At 69.9% G+C, this 22,714-nt stretch overlaps 6 protein-coding genes across 6 annotated transcripts in view; 4 read left to right on the forward strand and 2 right to left on the reverse strand.

Moving 5' to 3' along the window:
* Window positions 1–666, reverse strand: part of AURANDRAFT_62925 (hypothetical protein) — a gene marked incomplete at both ends in the record, with an annotated part of 4,093 nt that extends 3,427 nt beyond the window's left edge. Inside the window, one exon of the mRNA XM_009037699.1 lies at window positions 31–666. Within this exon, the coding sequence (XP_009035947.1) occupies window positions 31–666 (636 nt within the window). The remainder of the gene's footprint in view (window positions 1–30) is intronic.
* An 812-nt stretch (window positions 667–1,478) lies between these two features.
* AURANDRAFT_62926 (hypothetical protein) lies at window positions 1,479–4,432 on the forward strand (the record flags this gene model as incomplete). The annotated part of the gene is made up of 3 exons (XM_009037191.1): window positions 1,479–2,324; window positions 2,386–2,843; window positions 2,986–4,432. The coding sequence occupies 3 exons, from the start codon at window positions 1,479–1,481 to the stop codon at window positions 4,430–4,432; spliced, it is 2,751 nt and encodes a 916-aa protein (XP_009035439.1).
* Window positions 4,433–6,851: 2,419 nt separating this feature from the next.
* AURANDRAFT_15998 (hypothetical protein) lies at window positions 6,852–7,067 on the reverse strand (the record flags this gene model as incomplete). Its single annotated transcript, XM_009037698.1, has 1 exon — window positions 6,852–7,067. A coding segment is annotated over one exon (216 nt), but the record flags the coding sequence as incomplete, so codon positions are not given.
* Window positions 7,068–7,795: 728 nt separating this feature from the next.
* On the forward strand, window positions 7,796–9,865 carry AURANDRAFT_24645 (hypothetical protein; the record flags this gene model as incomplete). Its single annotated transcript, XM_009037192.1, has 1 exon — window positions 7,796–9,865. The coding sequence occupies one exon, from the start codon at window positions 7,796–7,798 to the stop codon at window positions 9,863–9,865; it is 2,070 nt and encodes a 689-aa protein (XP_009035440.1).
* A 3,313-nt stretch (window positions 9,866–13,178) lies between these two features.
* AURANDRAFT_15704 (hypothetical protein) lies at window positions 13,179–13,622 on the forward strand (the record flags this gene model as incomplete). The annotated part of the gene is made up of 1 exon (XM_009037193.1): window positions 13,179–13,622. A coding segment is annotated over one exon (444 nt), but the record flags the coding sequence as incomplete, so codon positions are not given.
* Window positions 13,623–15,223: 1,601 nt separating this feature from the next.
* AURANDRAFT_6707 (hypothetical protein) lies at window positions 15,224–15,544 on the forward strand (the record flags this gene model as incomplete). Its single annotated transcript, XM_009037137.1, has 1 exon — window positions 15,224–15,544. A coding segment is annotated over one exon (321 nt), but the record flags the coding sequence as incomplete, so codon positions are not given.
* Window positions 15,545–22,714: the final 7,170 nt, after the last annotated feature.

The following is a 22,714-nucleotide window of genomic DNA, read 5'->3' on the forward strand; positions in this document are numbered from 1 at the left end:
CCAGCCGCGCGCGCGCGCGAGCGGGCCCACGTCGAGCGAGTCCTCGAGCTTCAGGACGACGTCGAAGCGGTCCTCGAGCACGCGCGCCGCGACGTCGACGTGCGAGGCGTTGAGCGCGCCGACGGCCACCTCCCGGAAGACCTTGCCGCCGTTGAGCGTGCGCACGAGGAAGTTGTCGAAGTAGCCCAGCGCGTGGGCCGCGTAGCGCTCGCCGACGAAGCCGAGCGCCGCGTCGCGCGGCGCGAGGCCCCGCGCCGCCGCCTTCTCGAGGAGCGCGCCGACCTCCGCGGCGTCGACGTCGTTGTTCCGGAGCGTGGACCGCGCCGTGTCCAGCGGCCGCCGCAGCGTCAGCCCGTACGCGAACTCGGCGCAGCCGACGTCGCTCCGCTCGAGCGGCCGCTCGACGAACGTGAACGACGCCTCGGGCTGCTCCGCCAGGAGCTCGGCCTTCTCGCGGCAGGTCCGGTCCTTGTCGAAGGCGAGGTTCCAGTTGTGCGTCGCCGGCTCCAGCGGCTTCTCGCCGTTCGCCTCGGCGTGGAGCCGCAGGGACGTGCCGCCGGCGTTGTGCACGTGCAGCCAGAGCATGGGCTTGCGCCGGCAGCCGCCGCGCTCCGCCGCCGCGGCGGCGCACGCGACGGCGACGCAGCAGCGAAGCGCGCGGTTCATACGGGCCTAGCGGGTCGAAGGCCCACCAATTTTTTTTTGCGGACCCATGCGCTCCGCTGCTCCTGCGTGAGTGTTGGCACTGTTGGACTAGTTATTGAAGGGGGTGCGCACCCGAAGATCCCGCCCGGAGACTCACCCTGCCGTTCAAGGACTAACAGATACTACCAGAATTGGTCTCATGCGAGAGTCGACCACGGACAAAAGATCCGACGGCATCCCCCAGTGGGTGGGTGGGCCCGGAGGTCGGGTTTTAAAAACCCGACGTGTACTTAAAGGGTACTTGTAACGCGCGCGCGCGCGCGCGCGGAGGCCGCGCGCGTCCCGCGTCCCGCGCCGCGCCAGGAGCCGGGAGGAGGTGCCATGGGCCACGGCGGTGTCCTCGTCGAGTCGGGCCGCGCCCGGCTTTCGTCGGCTGACCCGCGGCTGCACGGTGGCGGCTCCTGCAGCGGCACCGGCGACTCCCGGTCGAACTGCGGCGCCGCGCGGTCCCGCGCGCGCGGTGTGGCAATTCAGCGATAACCAGCGGCGCGCGACGCGGCAACTTGAAGGCAACCAACGAAAAAGGAGCTCGCTGATTGGCCGGGAGGTGGGTGGGTGGGCGCCGGTCGCCGGCACCAAAAATCCGGCATGCCGTCGGGTATTGTTTTTTAGGTAGCCTCCTGTCTCATGTTAAAATCACTGGTCTCAATCTCCGTATGCGTCTCCGCCTCCACACCGACAATGTTGAAACTGTTGCCAGGCTGTTGGCGTGCTTGACAATGCGTCGCCTTGCTGGCGTGCGCTGCGCGATCGATTTGAGATAGGCGGATAGCATGCGAGCCGCGGCCGTCGTCGCCCTGCTGGCCTGCCGCGTTGGCTGCGTCAACCTCGGCCACCAGGGCGGCTGGGTGCGCACGGCGCCGCGGCACGAGTACGGCGCGTCGTGCTGGCTCATGAAGGCCCGCTACAATTGCCAGAACGACACGCGCAGCCCGCCGGCGGACGCCTGGGCCCACGTGCAGAACAGGGCGACGAACGCCACCTGGCGCGACTTCGTGGGCGCGCGCGGCGGCCACCTCGCGGCGGCGCGCGCGCACCGGCGGAGCGCGAACCGGACGCGGACGAACGTCGTGCTCATGGGCAACTCGTACCTGCGCCAGGTCTTCGAGGCCATGGCCTGCCGCTGGGACGCGACGATCACCGCGGGCCTCCTGCAGGTCCGTGGGCCCGAGATGCACATCGAGGACATCGCGGCGCAGAAGCGCACGAGCGTCGCCGACCGCGGCTTCCGGAGCCTCCCGTTCGGCGACGTCGCGCGGCCGTCGTGCCACGGCAACGACGCGGAGCGCTACTACGCGCTCGGCGTGGCCCCGTCGGTCGCGGGCTGCAACGACAACCTGGCCATGGTCGAGTTCGCCAAGGACCTCCGCGCGTACTTCGTGTTCCGGCCCTGGTCCTACGAGGAGGACGCGATCGACGTGCTGCGCGCGCTCGACCTCAAGGCGCGCGACGTCGACGTCCTCGTCTGCAACGAGTACTGCGGGCTCGTCGCGCCCCCGAAGCGCGCCTTCGGCCTGACCACGGAGGAGGCCGTGCTCGGCGAGCGGCGCGACGCGTTCCGGGCCGCGCTCGGCCGCCGGTCCGGCGACGCGGGACCGACGTTCGTCGACTTCGACCGCGTGCGCCGCACGGCGCCTTTCGACGAAACGCAACGCGGGCGAGGACCGTCGCGCGTCGCAGGTCCGGGCGACGCTGAAGGCGCAGATGAAGCGCGACGTCGGCCACGCGTACGGCGCGACGAACGCGGTCCTCCGGGACGACAACCACCCGTGCCTGCCGGGCATCCCCGACGACGAGGTGGACATCCTCTTCAGCGCCCTCGCGGACCGGGGCCACGCGCAGCGCCTCGGCTACGTGCCCGCGCACAAGGAGGAGTTCTGGCGCGCGCCGCCGCCGGAGGACGCGCGGCGCGCCACATCCACGACGAAGGCCCCCGAGCTCAAGGGCCGCTGCGGCCGGGCCGCGCTCGCGGAGGAGAAGAAGTGCAACAAGAAAGAGCGGTGCAAGTGGGTCTTCGGTTCGCACGCGTGCATGTCCGACTGCACGCTCAAGAACGAGGAGGAGTGCGACAAAAAGCACCACTGCACGTACAACGAGAAGAGGGGCTGCAAGCCCAAGAAGCACGAGGCGCCGTCGCGGTAATGGTGTACTGCAACATTGGCGTCGTCGGGTTATGCTGGTTTGTACCCTCTTGAATATGGCGGCCCCTCGCATCATTCTGGCTGGCCTGTCCATCGTCCTGGCCGGCGCCGACGACTCGCTGCGCCTCGCGGCCATCAGCGGCTCCTTCGATGGCTGGGACGCGGCCCAGGCCCTCGCCGAGGTGCAGCCCGACGTCGACCGCCTCGTCGCCCACTGCGCGGCGCGGCGCACGTCGTTCACGAATAAGGTCGTCGCCTACGCCGACACGCGGGCGAAGGGCCCGCGGAATCTCGCCCTGGCCGTCGTCGCGCTCGCGCAGCTCCTCGAGTCCGGCGTCGTCGGCGCCGCGGCGCGCGCCGCGGCCTACGACGAGATGATGGACCTGGCGCTGCTCCTCAACGGCACGTTCGTCGACATGTACGGAACCGTCGAGGAGAAATCCATGCGCGGCTGGCCCTTCGTGATCAAGGGGACGACGCCCGAGTTCGACAGCTACCAGGGCGGCCACGTCGCGGAGGCCGTCGCGCTCGCCGCGGAGCAGGCGGCCGTCGCGGGCGCCCGCGGCACGGCGGCGAGCCTCGCGGGCGCCGTCGCCGCGTTCCTCCACGACGGCTTCCTCACGGGCGACCCGGAGCGGACCAAGGTGGCGTCGCCGGGCGTCGTGGTCTACGTGCCGGACTTTTCGAGCGACGGCCGCCGGGCGCGCTGGGCCGAGCACCACGGCCACACGCCGATCGACTGCCTCGGCGAGCCCCAGGCGCTGAACCACGGCCTCATGGCCGCCCAGGCCGGCGTCGCCCTGCTCCGCGCGCACGCCGCGATCGACTGGGACGGGGCCCGCTGGGCGGTCGCGGACGCGGACGGCGCGCCGCTCGGCCGCGAAACCTTCGTCGCGGACCTCGAGGCCTTCGTCGAGGCGTCGACGAAGACGCTCCGGCGCGCGCTCAAGAAGAAGCGGACGAAGGCCAAGGCCGCGGACCGCTACGAGGGCCCCGTCGGCACGGCCTGGTACAAGTGGCGGTACCGCGACGTTTCCGGCTGCGAGGCGTACGCGGGCTCGCCGATCAAGGATAGGTGGGAAGACGTGGGCCACTCGCTCTACGAGGCCGAGTACGTCGCCAAGGTCCGCGCGCTCGGCGCGCGCTACTACGGGTCGAGCAAGCGCTTCGGCCTCCGGCGCAAGCACGTGCGGCGCCTGCTCGTGACGTGCCTCAACCGCCTCGTCCGCGACCGCGCCGCGGTCGGCGGCGCGCGCTTCGCCTGCGACGTCCACGGCTCGGTCACGAATGAGAAGAGCTGCCGGCTCGGGCGCCAGGAGAGCGAGCGCCACCTCTACATGCCCAACCACCTCGCCCTCGCGACGGCCGCGCGCGACGACCCCAAGGCTCGCTGCGACGCGCTCAGCCTCGTCGACGTCGTGCTGCCGCTGTTCTTGGAGGGCCACGCCGACTTCCACGCCCACGGGCCTGAGGGCGTCGGCGGCATCTGCGACAAAGGCTCGCTCATCTCGGCGCTCATCGACGCGAAGTACCACTTCTACTGGTACGAGCACGGCCGCGCCGCGTGCCTCGCGTCCTCGCGATGAATTCGGTTCGAATTAACAGTTACGACCAGCTCCCCCGCCGGTCGCGGCGCGGCGTCGCCCACTCGCGCCAGGCGTCGGACCGCTGGAAGCGCGTGAAGATGTCGAACAAGACCTCCCGCTTGATGTCGTCCGACGCGCCCTCGAGGTCGACAAGGGACACGGGCGTGGCGTCCCGCAGCGCGGCCCTCGCCGCGGCGACGCGCCGGCTCGACACGTTCACGGAGCGATCCGACTCCGGGTCGAGGAACTCATCGAAGAACCGCTTGGCGCTCTCGTGGGGCACGCGCTCGGCCTCGTCGCAGCACCGCCGGAGCTCCGCGAGCGCGCGCACAAAGTCCAGTAACTCTTTCGCGTGCTCGCGCTCGACGAAGTCCTCGAGGAGCCGCGAGGTCTCCGGGTGGCACAGCGTGCGTTCGAGATCCCACTCGGCGGCGTCGACGGGCGCGTCGACGGCCGCGAGGATGGGCTCCGGCGCCCACGTGCCCCGCCGCTCGCGGCCGCGGCCGAAGACGCGGCCGTCGCCGCCCCGCCGCTCGCGGCCGCGGCCGAAGACGCAGCCGTCCGCGAAGAACGCGCAGCGCTGGTCGTCCTCGGCTTGGGGCGCCTCGGCGTCGAGCCGGTCGCGCTCCTGCTCGCAGCGCCAGAGCGCGTCGCCCCGCGCGATCTCCTCGTACTCGTGGAGCCCGATCGCACTCGTGATGTAGAGGCGATAGGCCTTCTTCAACGCGATGGAGGCCGCGGGCGACGGCGGCGCCACGGCGGCGCGGTCGCGGTCGACGGTGTCGAGGCTGTCGACGTTGATCCTCGTCTCGAAGCGGTGGCGCGCGTCGCTCTCGATGAGGACGGCGTGCTGTTCCGGAGTTATCTGACCGGAGGCGAGGAGCTTGTCGGCCGACGCCGCGGCGGCGGAGCGCTGCGCCTCGCGAGGACCCCGGGGCATGCGGATCGCGGCCTGCTGACGCGCGGCGCCCATGGTGTTGGCTTCCCGAGGCTGCCCACGCACGGCGCGATCGGGATTCTCGGCCAATTGCGCGCTTTTCGAGTTTTCGGCTGCAATATCGGCCTGCGACCTCGACGGCATGCGACGGAACAGCTAGAGGCAGCCCCCGCGCGCGCTTCCCGCCCATGGCCGCGCTGGCGCGGTTCAGCGAGGAGGACGCCTGCTGGTGGCTCGACGAGTCGGCGACTTTGACCATCCTGCGGAAGGACGACGACAGCCACCCGCTCTACCGCATCGTCATCTCGTCCGCGGCCGACGCCGAGGAGCGGCGGTTCCTGCAGAGCGACTTCGTCAAGTTCAGCAAGCTGCGCGACGCCCAGAAGACCGTGGAGCGGGTGCTGGCGCCGCGCGGCGCCTTCCCGCCGTCCTACGCGAAGTCGCGCTTCGGCGCGTCGCTGTCGCGGAAGGAGCTGGAGAAGCGCACGGGCCTGCTCGAGGACTACCTCGCGGGCGCCCTGCGGTCGACGGCGTCGAGCGACGACCAGCCCTCGGAGGCCGACCGGTCGGCGCTCCTCGAGGCCCTGCGGCTCGCGGAGGTCGACGAGGTCGACGAGGCCGCCGTCGCGGACGCGGCCCGGCGCCGCGCGGAGTCGTTCTCCAGCGACGGCTCCGGGGACCGGCGCATGGTCAAGTCCTTCTCGACGGCGGCGCGGGGGTCCGCGCGGCTCGCCGAGGAGGACACGCGGCCCAAGTCGGAGACGGCCGCGGCGGCGGCGGCGAAGAAGCGCGGGCTCGGGTCCGCGCGGTTCTCGCTGTCGGGCTTCGCGAAGCGCGAGAGCGAGGTCGGTGGCGCCGACGAGCACTGCCTCGCGCACCTCGCGTCCGGGCCCGTCGGCGTCGCGTTCGCGCCGGACAAGTGGCCGCCGACGGTCTCGGCCGTCACCGACGCGCGGCTCAACGTCCGCCCGGGCGACGTCGTCACCAAGGCGACGGTGCGCGACGAGGGCAAGGTCGTCGAGACGGACTGCGCCCTCCTCACGGGCGACCAGCTCGAGCTCATCCTCGCCGCGGACGACCACGCGAAGGGCCGCGTGCTCCACGTCCAAAAGGCCCGCGCCGCCGAGGCCCGCGGCTCGACCAAGGCCAAGGGGCTCTGGGGATCCGCCCTGCGGAAGACGGCCCTCGTAGCCGCCCTGAAGAGGAAGTAAAGCCTTAGTCGTCGCGGGCGCTGTGCCAGAACGTGAGGACGAGCGAAAAGATGTCGTCGGGGACGTCCTTGCGGAGGAAGAGCCGCTCGTGCGCGCGGACGCTCGACGACGGCGCCGCGCGGCCGCGCTCGCGGAGGGCCGGGAGGCGCCGGCGGAGGGCGAGGAGCTCCTTGCGCGGGGCGTTGACGTAGGGGAGCCAGCCGCCCGCGGCGCGGACGGCGGCGAGGAAGTCGGCCGTGGTCGTGTGGTCGTAGGCTCGCGCGCGGGCCTCGGGGTCGTCGCCGTCGTTGTTGCGCGCGTCCAGCGACGCGCCGCGACTCAGGAGAAGCTTGCACATCTTGGAATTATTGCGCCGGGCTGCGAAGTGCAGCGCGGTGTCGCTTGTCCCCGCGCGATCGTTGACCCGCGCGCCCGCGTCGAGCAGCAGGACTGCTGTGTCAGAATGGCCCCAATGAGCGGCGGTGTGCAGTGGCGTCAAGCCGAGGCTTGGGTAACCCAAGTGGACGTCGGCGCCGCGTTCCAGAAGCCAAGATAGGGCCGAGAACCAGCCCTCTCGCGCTGCAAAAAACAGGCGCGTCGGTCCATGTGATGCATCCTCGATGCGCACACCGCCATCCCCGTCTAATGTCACGTCAACTAGCGCATCGAGATCGCCGCCCGAAGCGTGATAGCGCGCAGTTTGGTCGATGAACGAACGCTCTCGAGAGCCGACCATCGTGAGACTCGGGCTGCTCGGGCTATTGTTGAACCGCTTCAAGCAAGCCATGTTCTATCTCCAGTGGCATTTTGCGAGTGCTTCTCTCCCAGCCACTCCGCGCGGATCCGCCCGCGCCGTGCTGCCTCGCGAGCCGCTTCTCCACGCCCGCGCGGTCCTCGGAACCCCCCTTTCCGACGATGGCGCCGCGGCCGTCCATCGCCTACAATGTCATCAGCTCCTTTCGCGAGACGTCTTTCACGGCGTCGCTGGACGCGCCGCAGGAGGCGGACGAGAACACGCGGAGTCCGAACCCGTTCCGCAACGTCGCGAGCTCGCTGCTCCAGATGAAGAACTTCCGCTACTCGCCGGCGCCCGCCGCCGACGGCGGCGACGCGCAGATGAAGAAGGAGGCGCGCGCGGCGTGGTTCGTCGAGGACGCGATGATCGGCGTCTTCGACCCCGTGGGCATGCTCAAGAAGCGCCTCGAGCACCGCGAGCTCTACGTGCGCTACGAGAACATGGTGCACCCGGAGCGCCTCATCTGCGTGCTCCTGCTCACGGTCGTGAGCTTCGTCGAGATCCCGCTCTGGTGCCTCGAGCGCCGGTCGGACGTCTTCGCCTGGGAGGACGCGCGCGCGCTCTGCGCCGCGCCGGGCCGCGTCTACCTGTCGGGCACGGACTACCTGCCCGTCGGCGCGACGCTCCTGGCCGAGTTCGCGTGCGTCGGGTACCTCGCGACGCTCGTCGGCATGGAGGCGGCGTTCGGCTTCCGGGACGGCGCGCGCTTCCGCGCCCGCGCCGCGGCGACGGCGGCCTACGCCGCGGACTGCGTGCTCTTCCTCGTCGCGGAGGTCGGCTTCGGATCGCACCCGGCCTTCCGCTTCGCGCCGTACCTGCGCGTCGCGCTGCTCGCGGTGAACGTGACGGCGATCTACGAGTCCTTCGAGGCCGTCGTCGCGCTGCTGCCCGCGTTCTTCAACGTGTCGGCGCTGCTGGCGCTGTGCGTGGGCATCTCCGGGTGGCTCGCGGCGATCACGTTCGACGACCTCGACTTCGAGAACCGCGAGGGCGTCGACGTCAACGACGGCTTCGACAGTTTAGGGACGTCGATCTACACCATGTTCTTCGTGTCGACGACGGCGAACTTCCCGGACCAGATGCTGCCGTCCTTCACCTACCGGCGGACCTTCGGCCTCTTCTTCTTCATCTACGTGCTGCTCGCGGTCTTCATCTTCCTGAACCTGATCCTCGCCGTCGTCTACAACGAGTACTCGGACTTCGTCAAGGGCCGGGTCATCGAGGCGAACCGGAACCGCGCCCGGGGCCTCAACGAGGCGTTCAAGCTCCTCGCGGACGCCAAGGGCGACGACGGGAGCCCGCAGATCTCGCGCGACGCCTTCGAGAAGCTCGTCGAGCACACGAACGACGTGGAGCGCGTGCCCCGCGTGGAAGCGGGCGAGGTCGCCTTCTTCTTCTCCATCATGGACGACGACAAGTCCGGCGCGATCTCCAAGGCCGAGTTCTACGACGTCTGCGACATCCTGCAGTACTCGTTCGTCAAGGTGCGGACGACGACGTGGCTCCAGCGAAACCGGCCGGACGTCGCCGCGTCGGAGGAGTACGCCCGGCTCGAGGCCTTCGTGAGATCGCCCCTCTTCCCCCGCGTCTCCATGGCCGTCCTGCTCCTCAACACGGCCGTCGTCTTCCTCTCGTCGTACCTCGACCTCGCGGACACGCTGACGCCCGGCGGCGAGGAGGCCTTCGCCGTCGTGGAGATGCTCTTCTCCATCGCCTACGCGGCGCTGCTGGCGGCCCAGCTCGCCGTCGAGCCCTTCGACGAGTTCTGGCTCCACACGTCGAACCGCTTCGACGCGACGGTGACGGTCGTGCTCTTCGGCGCGGCGGTCTTCTGGGCGCTGCCCTTCGTCGACGTGTCGCGGGACGTGCTCCACCGCCTGACCATCCTGCGCCTCGGCCGGCTCCTCACGGTCCTGAACCAGGTCGACCGCTTCCGCCTCATCTGCGAGTGCGTCGCGAAGATCGTCCCCGCGTCCACGGGCGTCGTCGGCGTCCTCTTCTGCGCCGGCGCGCTCTGGTCCGGCGCCGGCGTCCAACTCTTCGGGGGGCTCGTCTACGACGGCAACGGCGCGCTCGAGGGCTCCGACTACCTCGACAGCCACTACGACGTGCTCAACTTCAACGACTTCGCGATGGGCTTCCTGCCGCTCTTCGCCATGGTCACGTCCGGCGGGCCCTACACGGAGTTCGTCGAGGCGCTCAACGACGTCTCCGGCGCCAAGGGCGCGGGCTACTACTTCTTCGTCTCCTTCTACGTCGTCGGCGTCCTCATCTTCTTCAACGTCTTCTCGGCCTTCGTCATCGACGCGTTCCTCAGCCAGTACACGGAGGCGCGCGCGCTCGCCCACGACGACGAGGCCGACACCCTCGACCAGTCCTGCGTCGAGGAGGGGTACCGCATCGTCGCCACGCGCCGCTCCGCGCAGAACGACGTCTACCGCGCCATGTTCCTCGAGGACGACGACGGCGACGACGACGACGACGACGACGAGGGCGGCGTGATCAACTAGGCGCCCCGGCCCTGTAAACGTCTTTTGCTGCGCGAGGCGTCGCGCGCCTTTCGCCCGCGAGCGGCGCGGCGAGCGGTGCTCGAGCGACTCGTTGTCGTCACGCAAACCAAAGCCGCGGCGGGAGAAGCCGGGCTTTGCTCCGGCGACGGCGTCCGATGGCCGACGCGCTCCCCGTCCAAACTGCCGGGGATTGGTTTGCGGCCAGGGACGCCCGGTGGCTATACGTGACAAAAACAAGCGCTCGGATTGGGACGAATGGCTAGCCGTTTCGCTGGCCGGGCTTGAGTACCAAACACGTACGCGCGGGCCAGGAACGGCGACCTCTGAGGCCAAGCTTCCGACGCACGGCAGCCCGTTCTGGTGGTCGGAGTGGCCTTCCATGACCCCTAGGCGCAAGCCTGACCGTCGGTGCCCCCATCGGAGGTGGTTCTGGCGTCGACCAAATTCCACCGCGCGGGCCTCGTCTCCGCGGGGCTGCCGCGGCGTACAACTCCGTGGTCATGGCGCGCGCCACCATCGATGGCATTGGATACGCCCCTTGGTTTTGGGCGCGACGTGGGTGTGACGGCTGGGGTAGGCGGCCGTAGGCCATTTCCCTGCAGTTTAATCGACCACCCCGCCGCGCACGCAGGGGCGCCCACTTGCGCCTCGCCACTGCCACTAGACATCGGCCGATGGGCGCACCAGAACTCAGCGACTTCCGCACCGATTTGGTCGCTTCAAAGCCATGCTGTTCGTCACACACACCCTACGCGATGGTCCATCGACTTGGTTTGACGCGCGCCGCCGCGCGCACGCGAAAATCGGCTGGCACAGGCTGCGACGGCGGTCGATGGCGATGGTCCACGGGGTCACAGCGCGACCAGAGGCTACCTTGCCCGTCCCTTGGTCATCGCTGCTTGGTTTATGTGTGGACGGAACTGCGTGGACCGTTGGACGGACCCGGGAACCGGTTTTCGCACGCGCTCGCGACCTCGGCGCGCTGGCGCGAACGCTGTATCGAGACGCGCTTGTGTACGTCGAGAGAGGCTTCTCCGAGGCTGTACGAGCTACAGCGGCTGGCGCGCGGACCCCTACGACTCGGCCAAGGTGTCAGACACGTTACTGCGACGCCTTCATGGCCTCGACGGCATGGGCCCAAAAGCGCCGATATCGCCCTGGTGCCAGGCTCAGCATTCGCGCGCGCGTCGCGACGACTACGACCGCGCGTCGAGCTCCGAACGCGATGCCCGTCGAGTGCAGCGTCGTGGGCGCCCTGCGTTCGACTCCTCGCCCCCAAACCGGCCTTTTTCGAGCCCACCACGTCCAGAAATCGACCCATCGCCGCCGCGCTCCCAGCCATCGACTACCGAACACCCACGCCCCGCGCGAGCCCGGACGCGAGAGGGCTCCCTTGTGGCTACCTAACAGCGCCCTGGTGGCCCCATGGGGCGCCCTCCTCGCTGCCGAGGGCTGGGAGCGACTGGTGCTCAGATTTGACAAAATTAGCCCGGCGAAACAGCTCCGACGCTCTCCGAGCGCCTCAGAGAGCATGTGAGCTGATTTCGAGACCTTTTGCAGCCGCTATGGCATAGATTCCAGCCGTTCTTCTTCGTGTGCGCGCCCCGGACATGTTGCGACGACAACCACGCGCAAAAGTCGGCGCTCGATGCGGTCGCGCGCGTCCGGAATCGGCTCAAAAGTGGTCGATTTGCGAGTTATAGCCCATGGATCCAAGGTTTTGCGCGAGTTCGGGAATGTCAGACGCCACAGAGGCGGCGAACGTGACCCATGGTAAGCCCATCGTCGCACTGCACAAGTGGTCCCGCGTCGCGGGCTCCGTCGGCGTTTTTACAGCGTTCGAGAGCGTGTCGGCGTTTCGCTCGGGAAGCCTCGAACGCGCAGCCGTGGACTCGAAAACAGCCCCGATGGTCGTCTGGCGGTCCGGTCAGCTCGGTCTATGTACTGAGCGTCCTAAAACGACCAAGGGACGGGCAAAGCTGCCTCGGGCGACTCGATGACCCCGAATCGACTCGAAATCATCAAATCCGAGCACCTGGCGCGGCCGCGGTGGCCGCGCGCGCGCGTCGCTCGGTAACAAATAAGCTTTGGCCGACCTCCTAGGACTGATGCGCCGCGGGGCCACCGAAAACCGCACCCGAATCGGTGTCGACGCCGCCGAGAACGAGCTGCGCAGGCCGCCGCCGATGTCGAGTGGCGGCCTCCAGCCAATCAGGGCGCAAGTGCGCCGCCGGCGCCACTGGCGGAGCAAAGCCCGGCTTGCGGGAGGTGCGAGATGGGCTTCGCCGCGCGCGTGTGCGCGCCGCTCCTGGCCCTCGTCGCACTGACAGCTGCGGTCGAGGACGGCTGGCGATGCACCGACGGCCACAACAACTGCCAGGAGTGGTCCTACAAGGGCGAGTGCGACAAGAACGCCGCCTACATGACGGCGACCTGCCCCTACTCCTGCGGCCACTGCAGACGCGAGGCCGGTGCGGCGGTCGACGCGTCCGGGAACGCTGTGGCGGCCCTGACGAGCCACAACGTCTCCGGCGTCTTCGACGACCCGGCGAAGCGCTGGCGGGGCGTCGTGCGGAACCCCGCGGCGGCGATGGACGCGACGGCGTCCGGCGGCGTCGAGATCACGATCGCGCACGCCTACGGCGCCGGCGGGTCCGTCGACGTGCTCTGGGAGAGCGGCGGGAAGACGCGGGACGCCCGGGGCGAGGGCACGAAGCTCTTCGGCATGGAGCCGGGCGAGCGCATGAAGATCTCGACGTTCGAGGACCACGTCTTCCGCGTCGCGTCCTCCGCGAGCGGCGCGACGCTCACGTCCTTCAAGGTCATGCCGAACCGGCCCACGTTCACCATTGACGAGAACAGCGTCCGGCGCTACGCGTCGACCGAGGACTGCGCGGACACGCACCCGTCGTGCGCGGGGCGCGCGTCGCGCGGCGAGTGCACGAACGCGCCCGGCTGGATGGTCATGAAGTGCAGCCGGTCCTGCGAGTCGTGCCACCTGCGGGACCCGGAGCTCCGGTGCCCGCGGAGCCGGCTCAACGTGCGCCAGGTGCCGGGCCTGCTGCCCGGCGGCGTCGACGCGCTCTACGAGAACCTCGCGGCCGCGTGGCCGCAGTTCAACGTGACGATCCACAGCCGGCCCGGCGGCGACCCGGACGGCGACGACGTCGCCGACGGCCCCTGGATCGCGACCTTCGACGACTTCTTCTCCGAGGCCGAGGGCGCGGAGATCCTCGGCACCGTGAACAACCAGTTCTCGCGATCGACGGACCAGGGCGCCGTCGACAAGTACGGCGAGCAGCAGAAGGTCGTCTCCACGAGCCGCACGTCGGAGAACGCCTGGTGCACGGGCGCCTGCGAGTCGAACCGGGCCACGCGGGCCGTCATGGCGCGCATCGAGGAGGTGACCGGCGTGCCGAAAGAGAACTACGAGTCGTTCCAGGTCCTCCGCTACACCCACGGCCAGCAGTACCGCGCGCACCACGACATGTCCCGCGGCGACAACGCCCTGGCCTGCGGGCCGCGCATCTACACCTTCTTCATGTACTTTAGCGACGTCGAGAAGGGCGGCGAGACGGAGTTCCCCATGGTCAAGCGGCCGTCGGGGAAGACGGTGAAGATCGCGCCCAAGCGCGGGTCCGCGCTGCTCTGGCCCTCCGTGACGTCCGACGACCCGACGGCCCAGGACCCGCGGACGCGCCACGCGGCGCTCCCCGTCGTCGAGGGCACGAAGTTCGCCGCGAACGCGTGGATCCACATGTTCGACTACAACGAGCCCAACATCTGGGGCTGCACGGGCGCCTTCGACTAGGGGGCGCCTAACCGCGGCGCCTCGCAGCCGGCGTAGCCGAAGCAGGCGTAGTCCGCGGCGTAGAGGTCGCAGAGCAGGCGGCGCACGTCGCCGTCGCCGAGGTCCGGCCGCGCGCACGCGAGGCCCGCGGTCGTGTGGTGGTGGCGGCCGAGGACGTGGCGGTCGTGGCCCGGCGGGCTCGCGGCGCCCACGGCCGCGCGGACCTCGGCGAGGTCCTCGCCGACGCGCTCCAGCCGCCCGAGCGCGTCGAAGCGGCGCCCGCCGCGCGGCGCGACGACCGCGAGCTTGAGCGCCTGGGGCCAGGCGTGGAAGGCCTCGCGGCCGAGGTCCGTGCCGTTGGCCAGCTCCTGGAGGAAGGTCTTGAAGCGGCGCGTCGCGCCCGCGGCGTCGCAGGGGATCCCGCGGTACGCGCCGAGGCCGCCGTCCGCCTCGACGGTCGGCTCGAGCTTCTGCGGCCGCGTGCGGCGCCGGCTGATCTGGAGGTAGGCCTTGGCGGCGACCGTTCCCGGCTCGCCGACGATCGAGAAGACGAAGAAGTCCGCGGGCAGCGCCGCGGGCGTCGCGTAGCTCAGCGACGGCACGTCGCCGCGCGGGAACCGGCCCGCGTAGTCGAGCGGCTTCTGCGGGCCCAGGGGGCTGTGGCGCGCCGACGACATGATCATCTCGCTGCCGACCTTCTGGTTGCGGACGTAGAGGATGGTCCCGTTGTAGAGCGCGCCGTCCTGCTGCACCCAATTGGGGGATAGCATCGCCCAGCGGCTGCCCGCGAAGGCGCCCGTCGGGTCGAGCATCCGGCGCATGGCCGACCGGCAGGCCGGCGCGTCGTAGCGCGCCGCCAATGTTCGCGTCGCTGACTCCGCTGTGGCGTGTGCGGCTAGGAGGACGATGGGCAGCCATCGTAGCATGGTGCGGGAGGCTAGCAGCCAGGCAGCGCCGCAGGGCGCGTCTACATGTACATCGCGCGCATAAGTGCTACTAGGCTAGGAGAGATTACAGCCAGGCAGCGCCGCAGGGCGCGACTACGTGTACATCGTGCGCATAAGTGCTTCAATTTAACTTCAATGTTGTCGCTCGCCAAATCGGCTGTGGAGCTCGGTAGCAGGCCGCCGCACATCCATCACATCCATCGCGTCGCACCGCAGCCAACACCAGAGATGGTCAACACGCAGGTCGCCATCTCGGCAGCCACGGCCGTGGGGCTCATCTACTCCATGCGCACCTGCGAGTGGATGACCTTCGTCGCGCTAGTGATCGTGCCCGGCGTCCTCTACGCGCTGCTCGCGGAGCAGACCAAAGCTACGAAACTCCGCGGGAAGACCGTGCTCGTGACGGGCTCGTCCTCGGGCCTGGGCCTCGCCCTCGCGCGCGAGGCCGCGAAGCGCGGCGCGGCCAAGGTCGTGCTCGCGTCGCGGACGAAGGCCGCGCTCGAGGCCGCCGCGAAGCTCTGCGCGGGCGACGCGACCCACGGCTCCTTCGAGGCCGTCGTCGCCCCCTGCGACGTGACGAAGCCCGACGACGTCCGCGCCTTGCTCAAAAATTTGCCGCCCGTCGACGTGCTCGTCAACAACGCCGGCGCGGGCGCGTGGAAGCACGTCGAGGAGACGACGCCCGAGGAGGCCTACGGCATGATGGCCTGCCCCTACCAGGCCGCGTTCACGATGACGAGCCTCCTCGTGCCGACGATGGTCGCGCGCGCGACGGACTGCCACGTCGTCAACGTGACGTCCGCGGCGTCCGAGGTCGGCTTCCGCGGCGCCGTCGGCTACGCGACGGCGCGCTGGGCCATGCGCGGCTTCTCGCGCATGCTCGCCCAGGACCTGAAGCAGCTCGGCATCGGCGTCACGCACCTCAACGCGGCGGAGATCAGCGGCACGTCCTACTTCTCCGACGCGCCCGGCTGTGTGGAAATCAACCAGTGGAATGGACGCGTCCAGCAAAACTTCAAACCTCTCTATCTCGGTCAAATCGAAGTCGATTCGGCTGATTTTTGGACGAATCGATTGCTCTCGTTGAGTTCTCGAAGCACAGCCGAAGAGCTTGCATCGAAACGGTCGCATATGCGCACATTGAAGTCGGGTTGAAGATTTGAATTCCACACAGGCGCCCGGGAAGGCGGGCGCGGCGTCGCACGCGAAGATCCCGTACCTCTTCCAGCTCGTCGACGGCATGGGGCTCAACTACACGACGACGCAGGTCGCGGCGGCGGCGCTCGACGGCGTCGAGAAGGGCTGGTCCACGGTGCTCGTGCCCGGCTTTTTGCTCATCCCGACGAAGATGGTCGCCGACGTCGTCCCGTGCTTCCTCGAGTTCCTCTGCGGCCTCGGACCCGCGGGCCGGCGCGCGATCTAGCTAATCTTGTTCGTGGCCGCGTTCCTATTACGCGAGCCCCCGCGCGCGAAACGTGGGAAACACGCGGCACTCGTCGAGCGCGCCGTCGTCGCCCGCGTCGTCGACGAGGAAGCCCGCGGGACTGTAGGCCGGCTGGCGCTTCGCCTTGGACTTGGCGCGCGCCTTGGCGAGCGCGTCCTGGGGCAGGAGCTTGCTCTGGCGCGAGTCGGGCAGCGTCGCGAGGCGCTCGAGGTCCGCGGGGGAGAGCGCGTGGCTGCTGAGGAACTCGTCGAAGTCGACGGCGCCGTCGACGTAGACGCGGTCCGGCGGCGGCGGCGGCGCGCCGACGGGGTCGACGACGATGGACACGGCCTCGGGCTCGGACCAGGCGTCGTCGGGCGAGCGCCGCGCGCAGAAGGCGAAGCCGTCCGCGCCGACGAACAGCGGCCGCGGCACGTAGAAGACGGAGCCCCCCGCGACGACGCAGGCCCGGCCCGCGAGGCCCCCGTAGGACACGCGCCGGCTCGCGCAAGCGTCGTGGAAGAGGTCGCCGTGCTGCGGGCCGACGGCGATGCGCCGCTCGCCCGCGCCGGGCAGCGGGATCTCGAGCACGGCGCCGACGGCGGCGCCGTCGGCGCCGCGCTCGAGCTCGGGGTCGCTCACGACGACGGCGGGCGCCCGCGCGCCGTCCTCCTCCGGCGCGGCGGCGGCGGACGGCGCGGCGGCGGCGGACGACGCGGCGGCGGCGGACGGCGCGGCGGCGGCGGACGACGCGGCGTCGTCGTCGTCCTCGGGCGGCTCCTCCGTGAGCGTGAAGCCGAGGCGCTCCATGATGCGCTCGACGGAGACGTCGGACGTGGCTTCCGCGATGGCGCGCTTGACGACCTCGGGCGGCGCGGCGGCGCCCGTGGCGGAGACGAACTGGACGCGAGCCCGCGACACGCCCTGGTGCGCGTGGGCCTCGTCCGGCGTCGTCCGGAACGACTCGCGCCGGTGGTCCGAGGCCTGCTTGTGCGCGCTCAGCGCCGCCTGCCACTGGCTCTCCTTGCGCGGCGCGTTGGACAGGGACCGGCGCCGCCGGGCGCGGCGCGGCGCATCGGCGGGCGCCGGGAGCGAGCGATCCGGGGCCGGGGCGGCGCCCGAGGCCGCGTCGGCCATGGCGGAGGCGGCGCGCGCGCAGCCAAGGGCACAAGCTGCGCGGAATCGATGGTCGAGGCTGCCCTAGGACAACAGCAACATGCAAACCTTCTTGAAGTTGGTTGAAGCTCACAAGAGGCCGCCTACGCTGGAATGATTATGGCGTCGAGTTTTTCACAAGCGTGCTCGCGTATGCCATTGCTTTGTGCCCTCTGCGCGCTCTGCCTGCCGCGCGCACACGCGCTGGCACTGCCGCGCAGCCTGCCGCTGCGGCAGACGCCGCCGCGCAGCCTGTCGCTGCGGCGGACGCCGCCGCGCAGCCTGCCACGACCGCGGCCATCATCGACCGCACTGGACGCTTTGCTGGCGCCGACGGACCACGTCGGCTTGAGCGCGTCCCTCGTGGGCGCCGCCGTGCTCGGCCGCTCCGCGGGCCTGCGGACGCGCGCCGGACGAGCGCTCGGCGGGCCGGTGGCGGCGATGGCGATCACGTTCTTCGCGAGCTCCTGCGGAGCGCTCCCCGGCGACGCGAGGGCCGTGGCGCTGGTCCGCGACGCGGCCGTGAAGCTCGCGACGCCGCTGCTGCTGCTCGACGCGGACGTGCGCGAGCTCGCGAAGGCGTCGCGCGACTACGTCCTCGCGTTTTCGGCCGGCGCCGCCGCGACGACCGCGGCGGCGTTCGCGTCGGCCGCGCTCTTCCTGCCGGCCGTCGCCGCGGCGCTGGGCCGCGCCGACGCCGTCGGCGCCGTCGCCGCGCTGACGGCGAAGAACATCGGGGGCGGGGTGAACTTCTGCGCCGTCGCGGCGACGCTGAAGACGGGCGCCGTCGCGCAGTCGGTCGCGCTCGCGGCGGACAACGTCATGGCCCTCGCTTATTTTCCGCTGTGCTCCTGGCTCGCCGGCGACCGGGATCCGTCGCCCGCGGCGGCGGGGGACGCGCGGGCCGGGCGGCGGGCGGACGTCGACGCCGGGTCGCTCCTCTCGGCGCTCGGCGTCGCGCTCGGCGTCCTCGGCGTCGCCGAGCGGCTCGCGCCGGCCGCGCCCCTGCCCTGCGCGACGCTCGTGAGCCTCGCCCTCGCGGCGGCGCTGCCCCCGGCGGCGCGGAGCGACGCGCGCGCGACGCTCAACGCGTCGGCGAACGTGCTCTCGGAGCTGCTCCTCTACCTCTTCTTCGCGGGCGCCGGCGCGGCGGGCGGCGCGGCGGGCGCGGTGCTCCTCGGCGCGGGCCCCCCGCTCCTCGGCTTCCTCGTCTGCCTCTACTCGGGCCACGCGCTCGCGCTCGGGTTCGTCGGCCGCGGGCTCCTCCGCGTCCCCGTCGCGACGCTCTGCATCGCCTCCAACGCGTGCATCGGCGGGCCCGCGACGGCCGCCGCGCTCTGCGCGGCCAAGGGCTGGGACGGCGCGATCCCGCCGGCCATCTGCGTCGGCACGCTCGGCTACGCGGTCAGCACGTTCCTCGGGCTGGCCATGGCGCGCGTGTTGTAACGACGTGTTACATGGCGCGCGTGTTGTACGAGTAACCACGTGTTACAGGCCGGCGAAGGGGTCCTCGGCGGGCGCGGCCGCCCGCATCGACGGCGACATCGTCGACGGCGGCGGCGGCGCCATCGCCGGCGCCATCCCTGGAAGCGGCGAGGCCGGCGTCCCGTAAAACTGTTGCTGGGGGGGCTGCTGGCCGTAGTGCTGCGGCGAGTACCCGTGCGCCTGGGGCTGGCCCGGCGCCTGGTACGCGACGGGCGGGTACTGCTGCTGCACGCCCGGCTGCGGCATCCGCTGCATGCCAGGCTGCTGCGGCATCTGCTGCATGCCCGGCTGCGGCATTCGCTGCTGCGGCATGTGCTGCATGCCATGCTGCGGCATTCGCTGCTGTTGCATCTGCTGCATCCCCGGCTGCGGCATGTGCTGCATGCCAGGCTGCGGCATTTGCTGCATGCCCGGGTGCGGCATGTGCTGCATGCCCGGCTGTTGCATCTGCTGAGGCATGAAACCCTGTTGCTGCTGCTGCTGCATTTGCGGCGGCCGCTGCTGCTGCTGCGGCGGCGGCGCGAAGCCGGGCTGCGGCGGGAACGGTTGCTGCTGCGGCGGCGGAAACTGCTGCATCTGCTGCTGCTGCCGGAGCGCGTGCAATTGGATGAGCTGCTGCTGGAGCTGCTGGAGCTCGGCGAGCTGCCGTCGGAGCTCCGCGTCGTCCGGCGGCGGCGCCGCCGCGGCGACGACCGCCGGCGCGGCGACGACCGCCGGCTCGGGGCTCGGCGGCTTCGGCGGCGGCTCGCGCGGCGCGACGGGGCTCTGCGGCTGCATGCGGTTCCAGAGCCGGCGGTGGTCGGACCGGTCGACGTAGAACCGCGCGTCGAGCGTGATCGCGCCGTCCGGCGCGCGCTTCGAGTTCTCCGGGTGGAGGAACGTGACCCACTCCTCGTAGGACGGCGCTATCGTCCCGCGGCTCATGTCCTTCAGGAAGGCGACGAGGTGGTCCTCCATCTCCTTCATGCACGCGCGCGTCGCCTCCTCGCGCAGCCGCTCCAGCGAAGCCAGGTCGTCGGCGTCCGCGTCCTCGAGGCCGCCGGCCGACGACGTCGACTGCGCGTTGGTCGCGCCGCGGAGCGCATCCTTGAGAGCGGCGATCTTCGCCGCCGTCGCCGCGATCCTGTCCATTCGTGCGCCTGGAGACACTCACACGAGCGCTACGAAAGCCTTCCCATGTTCACCCTGTGAGCTCTGGTTGAGGCCTCCATGCTCTGGTTCAGGCCTCCATGCTCGGCGCAGCCAGCTCGTTGCCGCCAACCAAAGAACTTGCCCCCCCGCCGGGGTTCGACGTAACGAAAAAAGTAACCCGTTTTTAAGTCGTTGGCGCCGATTGTAAGTCGTAGGGTAAGTCGTCGGGCCCCGGGGTAAGTCGTTGGGCTCGCCAAAACGGACGGATGACTGGGCACTCGCCAAAACCCGCGGGCTGCTAATAGTTTTTATTACTGCTTAGCGAACGCGACCCAGTCCGTGCCGTAGCCGCTCTCGCGGAACTTGACCTTGGTCATGACGAGGTTGTGCTTGGTCAGCTTGAGCTCGTAGGAAAACTTGGTCTTGAGCACGGTCGTGCCGTCCGAGGCCAGCGTGTCCTTCTTCTTGTAGTTGACGACCTTGCCCAGGTCCCAGACGCCGTCGTCGTCGATCTTGGCGATGCGGCAGCCCACGAGGGCGGGGCCGAGCTCCGGCATCACCGGGTTCGAGTAGTGCGTGAGGCCGTGCTGCGCGTTGAACGTCTCGCGCCGGGCGTCGGCGGCGCCCGACGCCGCGATGGCTTCGTTGTGGGCCGCCGTCTTGACGTCGAGCGCGATTTCAGCGGCCTTGCGCTTCTTCTCGTTGTTGGCGGCCTTGGCCTTGGCCGCCGCGACGCCGCTCGCCGCGCGCCCGGGCACGCGCTTCGTTTCGACCCAGAATTTCTTGCCGACGCGCATGAGCAGGGCCTTGACGCCGTCGTCGTCGTCGAGCGCCGGCCCGTGGAGCTTCACGAACATGCGCGCGTTGAGCGTGTCCGTGCCCATCTTGCCCTGCAGGTCGCCCTTGGTCAGCTTCATCAGCGAGAAGCCGCCCTCGCACGCCGCGTTCGTGACGACGAGGACGAGGACGACGTTCCCGAGGAGCCAGAGGTTCGGGTACTTGTCCTTGCACTGCGTGACGAGGCACTTGAGGACCGCGTCCATGTCCAGGCCCCGCCAGCGGTAGAACTCGTCGGCCTTGAACGCGAGGTACTCGCGCCCCAGCGCCGCCGCGTCGAGGAAGTTCGGGTCGTCGACGCTGCCGTCGCCGCCGCTGCGGCCCTGGGCGAAGTGTGCGCCGACGAGGTCGATCGCCTTGGCCCCGTAGATCGCCAGCGCCGTGCCGTCGCCGCCGCGCGTCGCGACCTCAAATTTCGACGGGTCGAAGATCTCGACGAGGCCGCGCAGCAGGGGCTCGTCCGGGATCCGCTCCTCGAGAGCGTCGAGGACGTTCTTCGTGTAGTCGCGGACGAAGTAGTAGAAGGCGTCGCGCTGGTCCGCGGTGACCTGGATCGCGTGCTTGCCGAGCTTGAACGAGCCCGGTTCCTCGCCGTTGAGGTTCGGAACGCGCGCGAGGAACTGCGCCGCGGAGTCCCCCCACGTGAACGTGTCCGGCGACAGGTACTGGGCCTTGATCTGGCGCCGCGTCGCGTCCAGGGTCTCCATCATATCCTTGATGCCGAGCGTCGGCTTCTGGAACGCCTTCGACAGGGTGCCGAGGTGGCCGACGAGGTCCGTCAGGAAGTGCAGGGACGCGAGGAGCTTGAAGTCAAGGAAGTAGGTGTGCAGCTCGTCGATCGAGAGGCGGCCGTGGGACTCGGGCTCCTCGTCGGACCGCCCGAGCGCCTGCTTGCGCGTCGCCGGCGACATCGCGGAGAGCTCGGCGACGTAGTCGATGATGCTCACGAGGGACTTGACGACGCTCGCCAGCGCGTCGCTGCGCCCGAGCCAGCGCGTGGCGCACGAGCGGAGGATCTTGCCGCTCTCGTCGTTGGCCTTCTGGAGCTCCGCGAACTCCTCCTTGCGCTTGGACGAGTGTGCGAAGATGTTGTAGGTGCCCTTGAGCACGTCCTCCACCACCTCCCAGTAGCTCGCGAGGTCTGCGGCCTCGTTTGCCGCCAGGGCGAGCTTGTGGCAGATGCAGTGGATTCGGATGAGCGCCGACCATACGCGGACGTCGGCGCCGAGCTGCGCCGCGACGCCCGCGTTCTTGCCGAGCATCACCGACGCGCCGTCGCTCCCGAAGCAGATGAGCTTCTCCAGGAGCCCGGCCTTCTCGAGGATGTCGCAGAACGTGCGCTTGATGTCCGCGGCCTTCGTCGACTTGAGGCGCGTGAGCTTGAAGTACTTGCAGGCCGCCTCGCCGTTGTGGACGTAGTACACGTAGATGACGGCGTTCTCGTTGTCGCTCACGTCCGTCGATTCGTCGATTCCGGCGCCGATGACGGGCGACTTGGCGAGGATGGCGAGGAACTGGGCGCCCAGGTCGCCCTCGAACAAGTCGAAGAGCTCCTTCGCCGAGTGCTCGTGGCGGAGCGTCGGGTTGACGTTGACCGTGGCGTCGAGCATGGCCGCGGTGCGCTCCATGGAGGAGCACAGACCGGACATCTTGTACGCCGCATCCGCGTTCGTGGCGAGGTAGTAGGCCGCCTCGAGCTGGGCCCAGCCCTTGATGACGCGCATGTCGACCTTGGCGATGTCCTGGCCCTCGGCGATGCCCTGGCCCTCGGCGATGCCCTGGCCCTCGGCGATGCCCTGGCCGACGAAGGTATCCATGGAGCCCTTGGCCTTGAGGGTGTCCACGGCGTCGCTGTGGGTCTTGGAGTTGTCGTGGTTCTCGAGCGTCGTCTTGCGTCGTGTCGACGTGCCCTTCTCGACCCACGTCGTACGGGCAATCCCCGCGCTTACGTCCGCCTCCGTGCACGTCTTGCACTTCATCTGCATGTTCTCCGGATCCCAATACAACCACGGATAGAGCTCGCGCCACTCTTTCAGCTGGAGCTCGACCTTCTTCTTCTCCTCGTCGCGCATGGGCACGAT

Source organism: Aureococcus anophagefferens (assembly GCF_000186865.1).
Source record: "Aureococcus anophagefferens unplaced genomic scaffold AURANscaffold_6, whole genome shotgun sequence".
NCBI classification, from domain to species: Eukaryota; class Pelagophyceae; order Pelagomonadales; family Pelagomonadaceae; genus Aureococcus; species Aureococcus anophagefferens.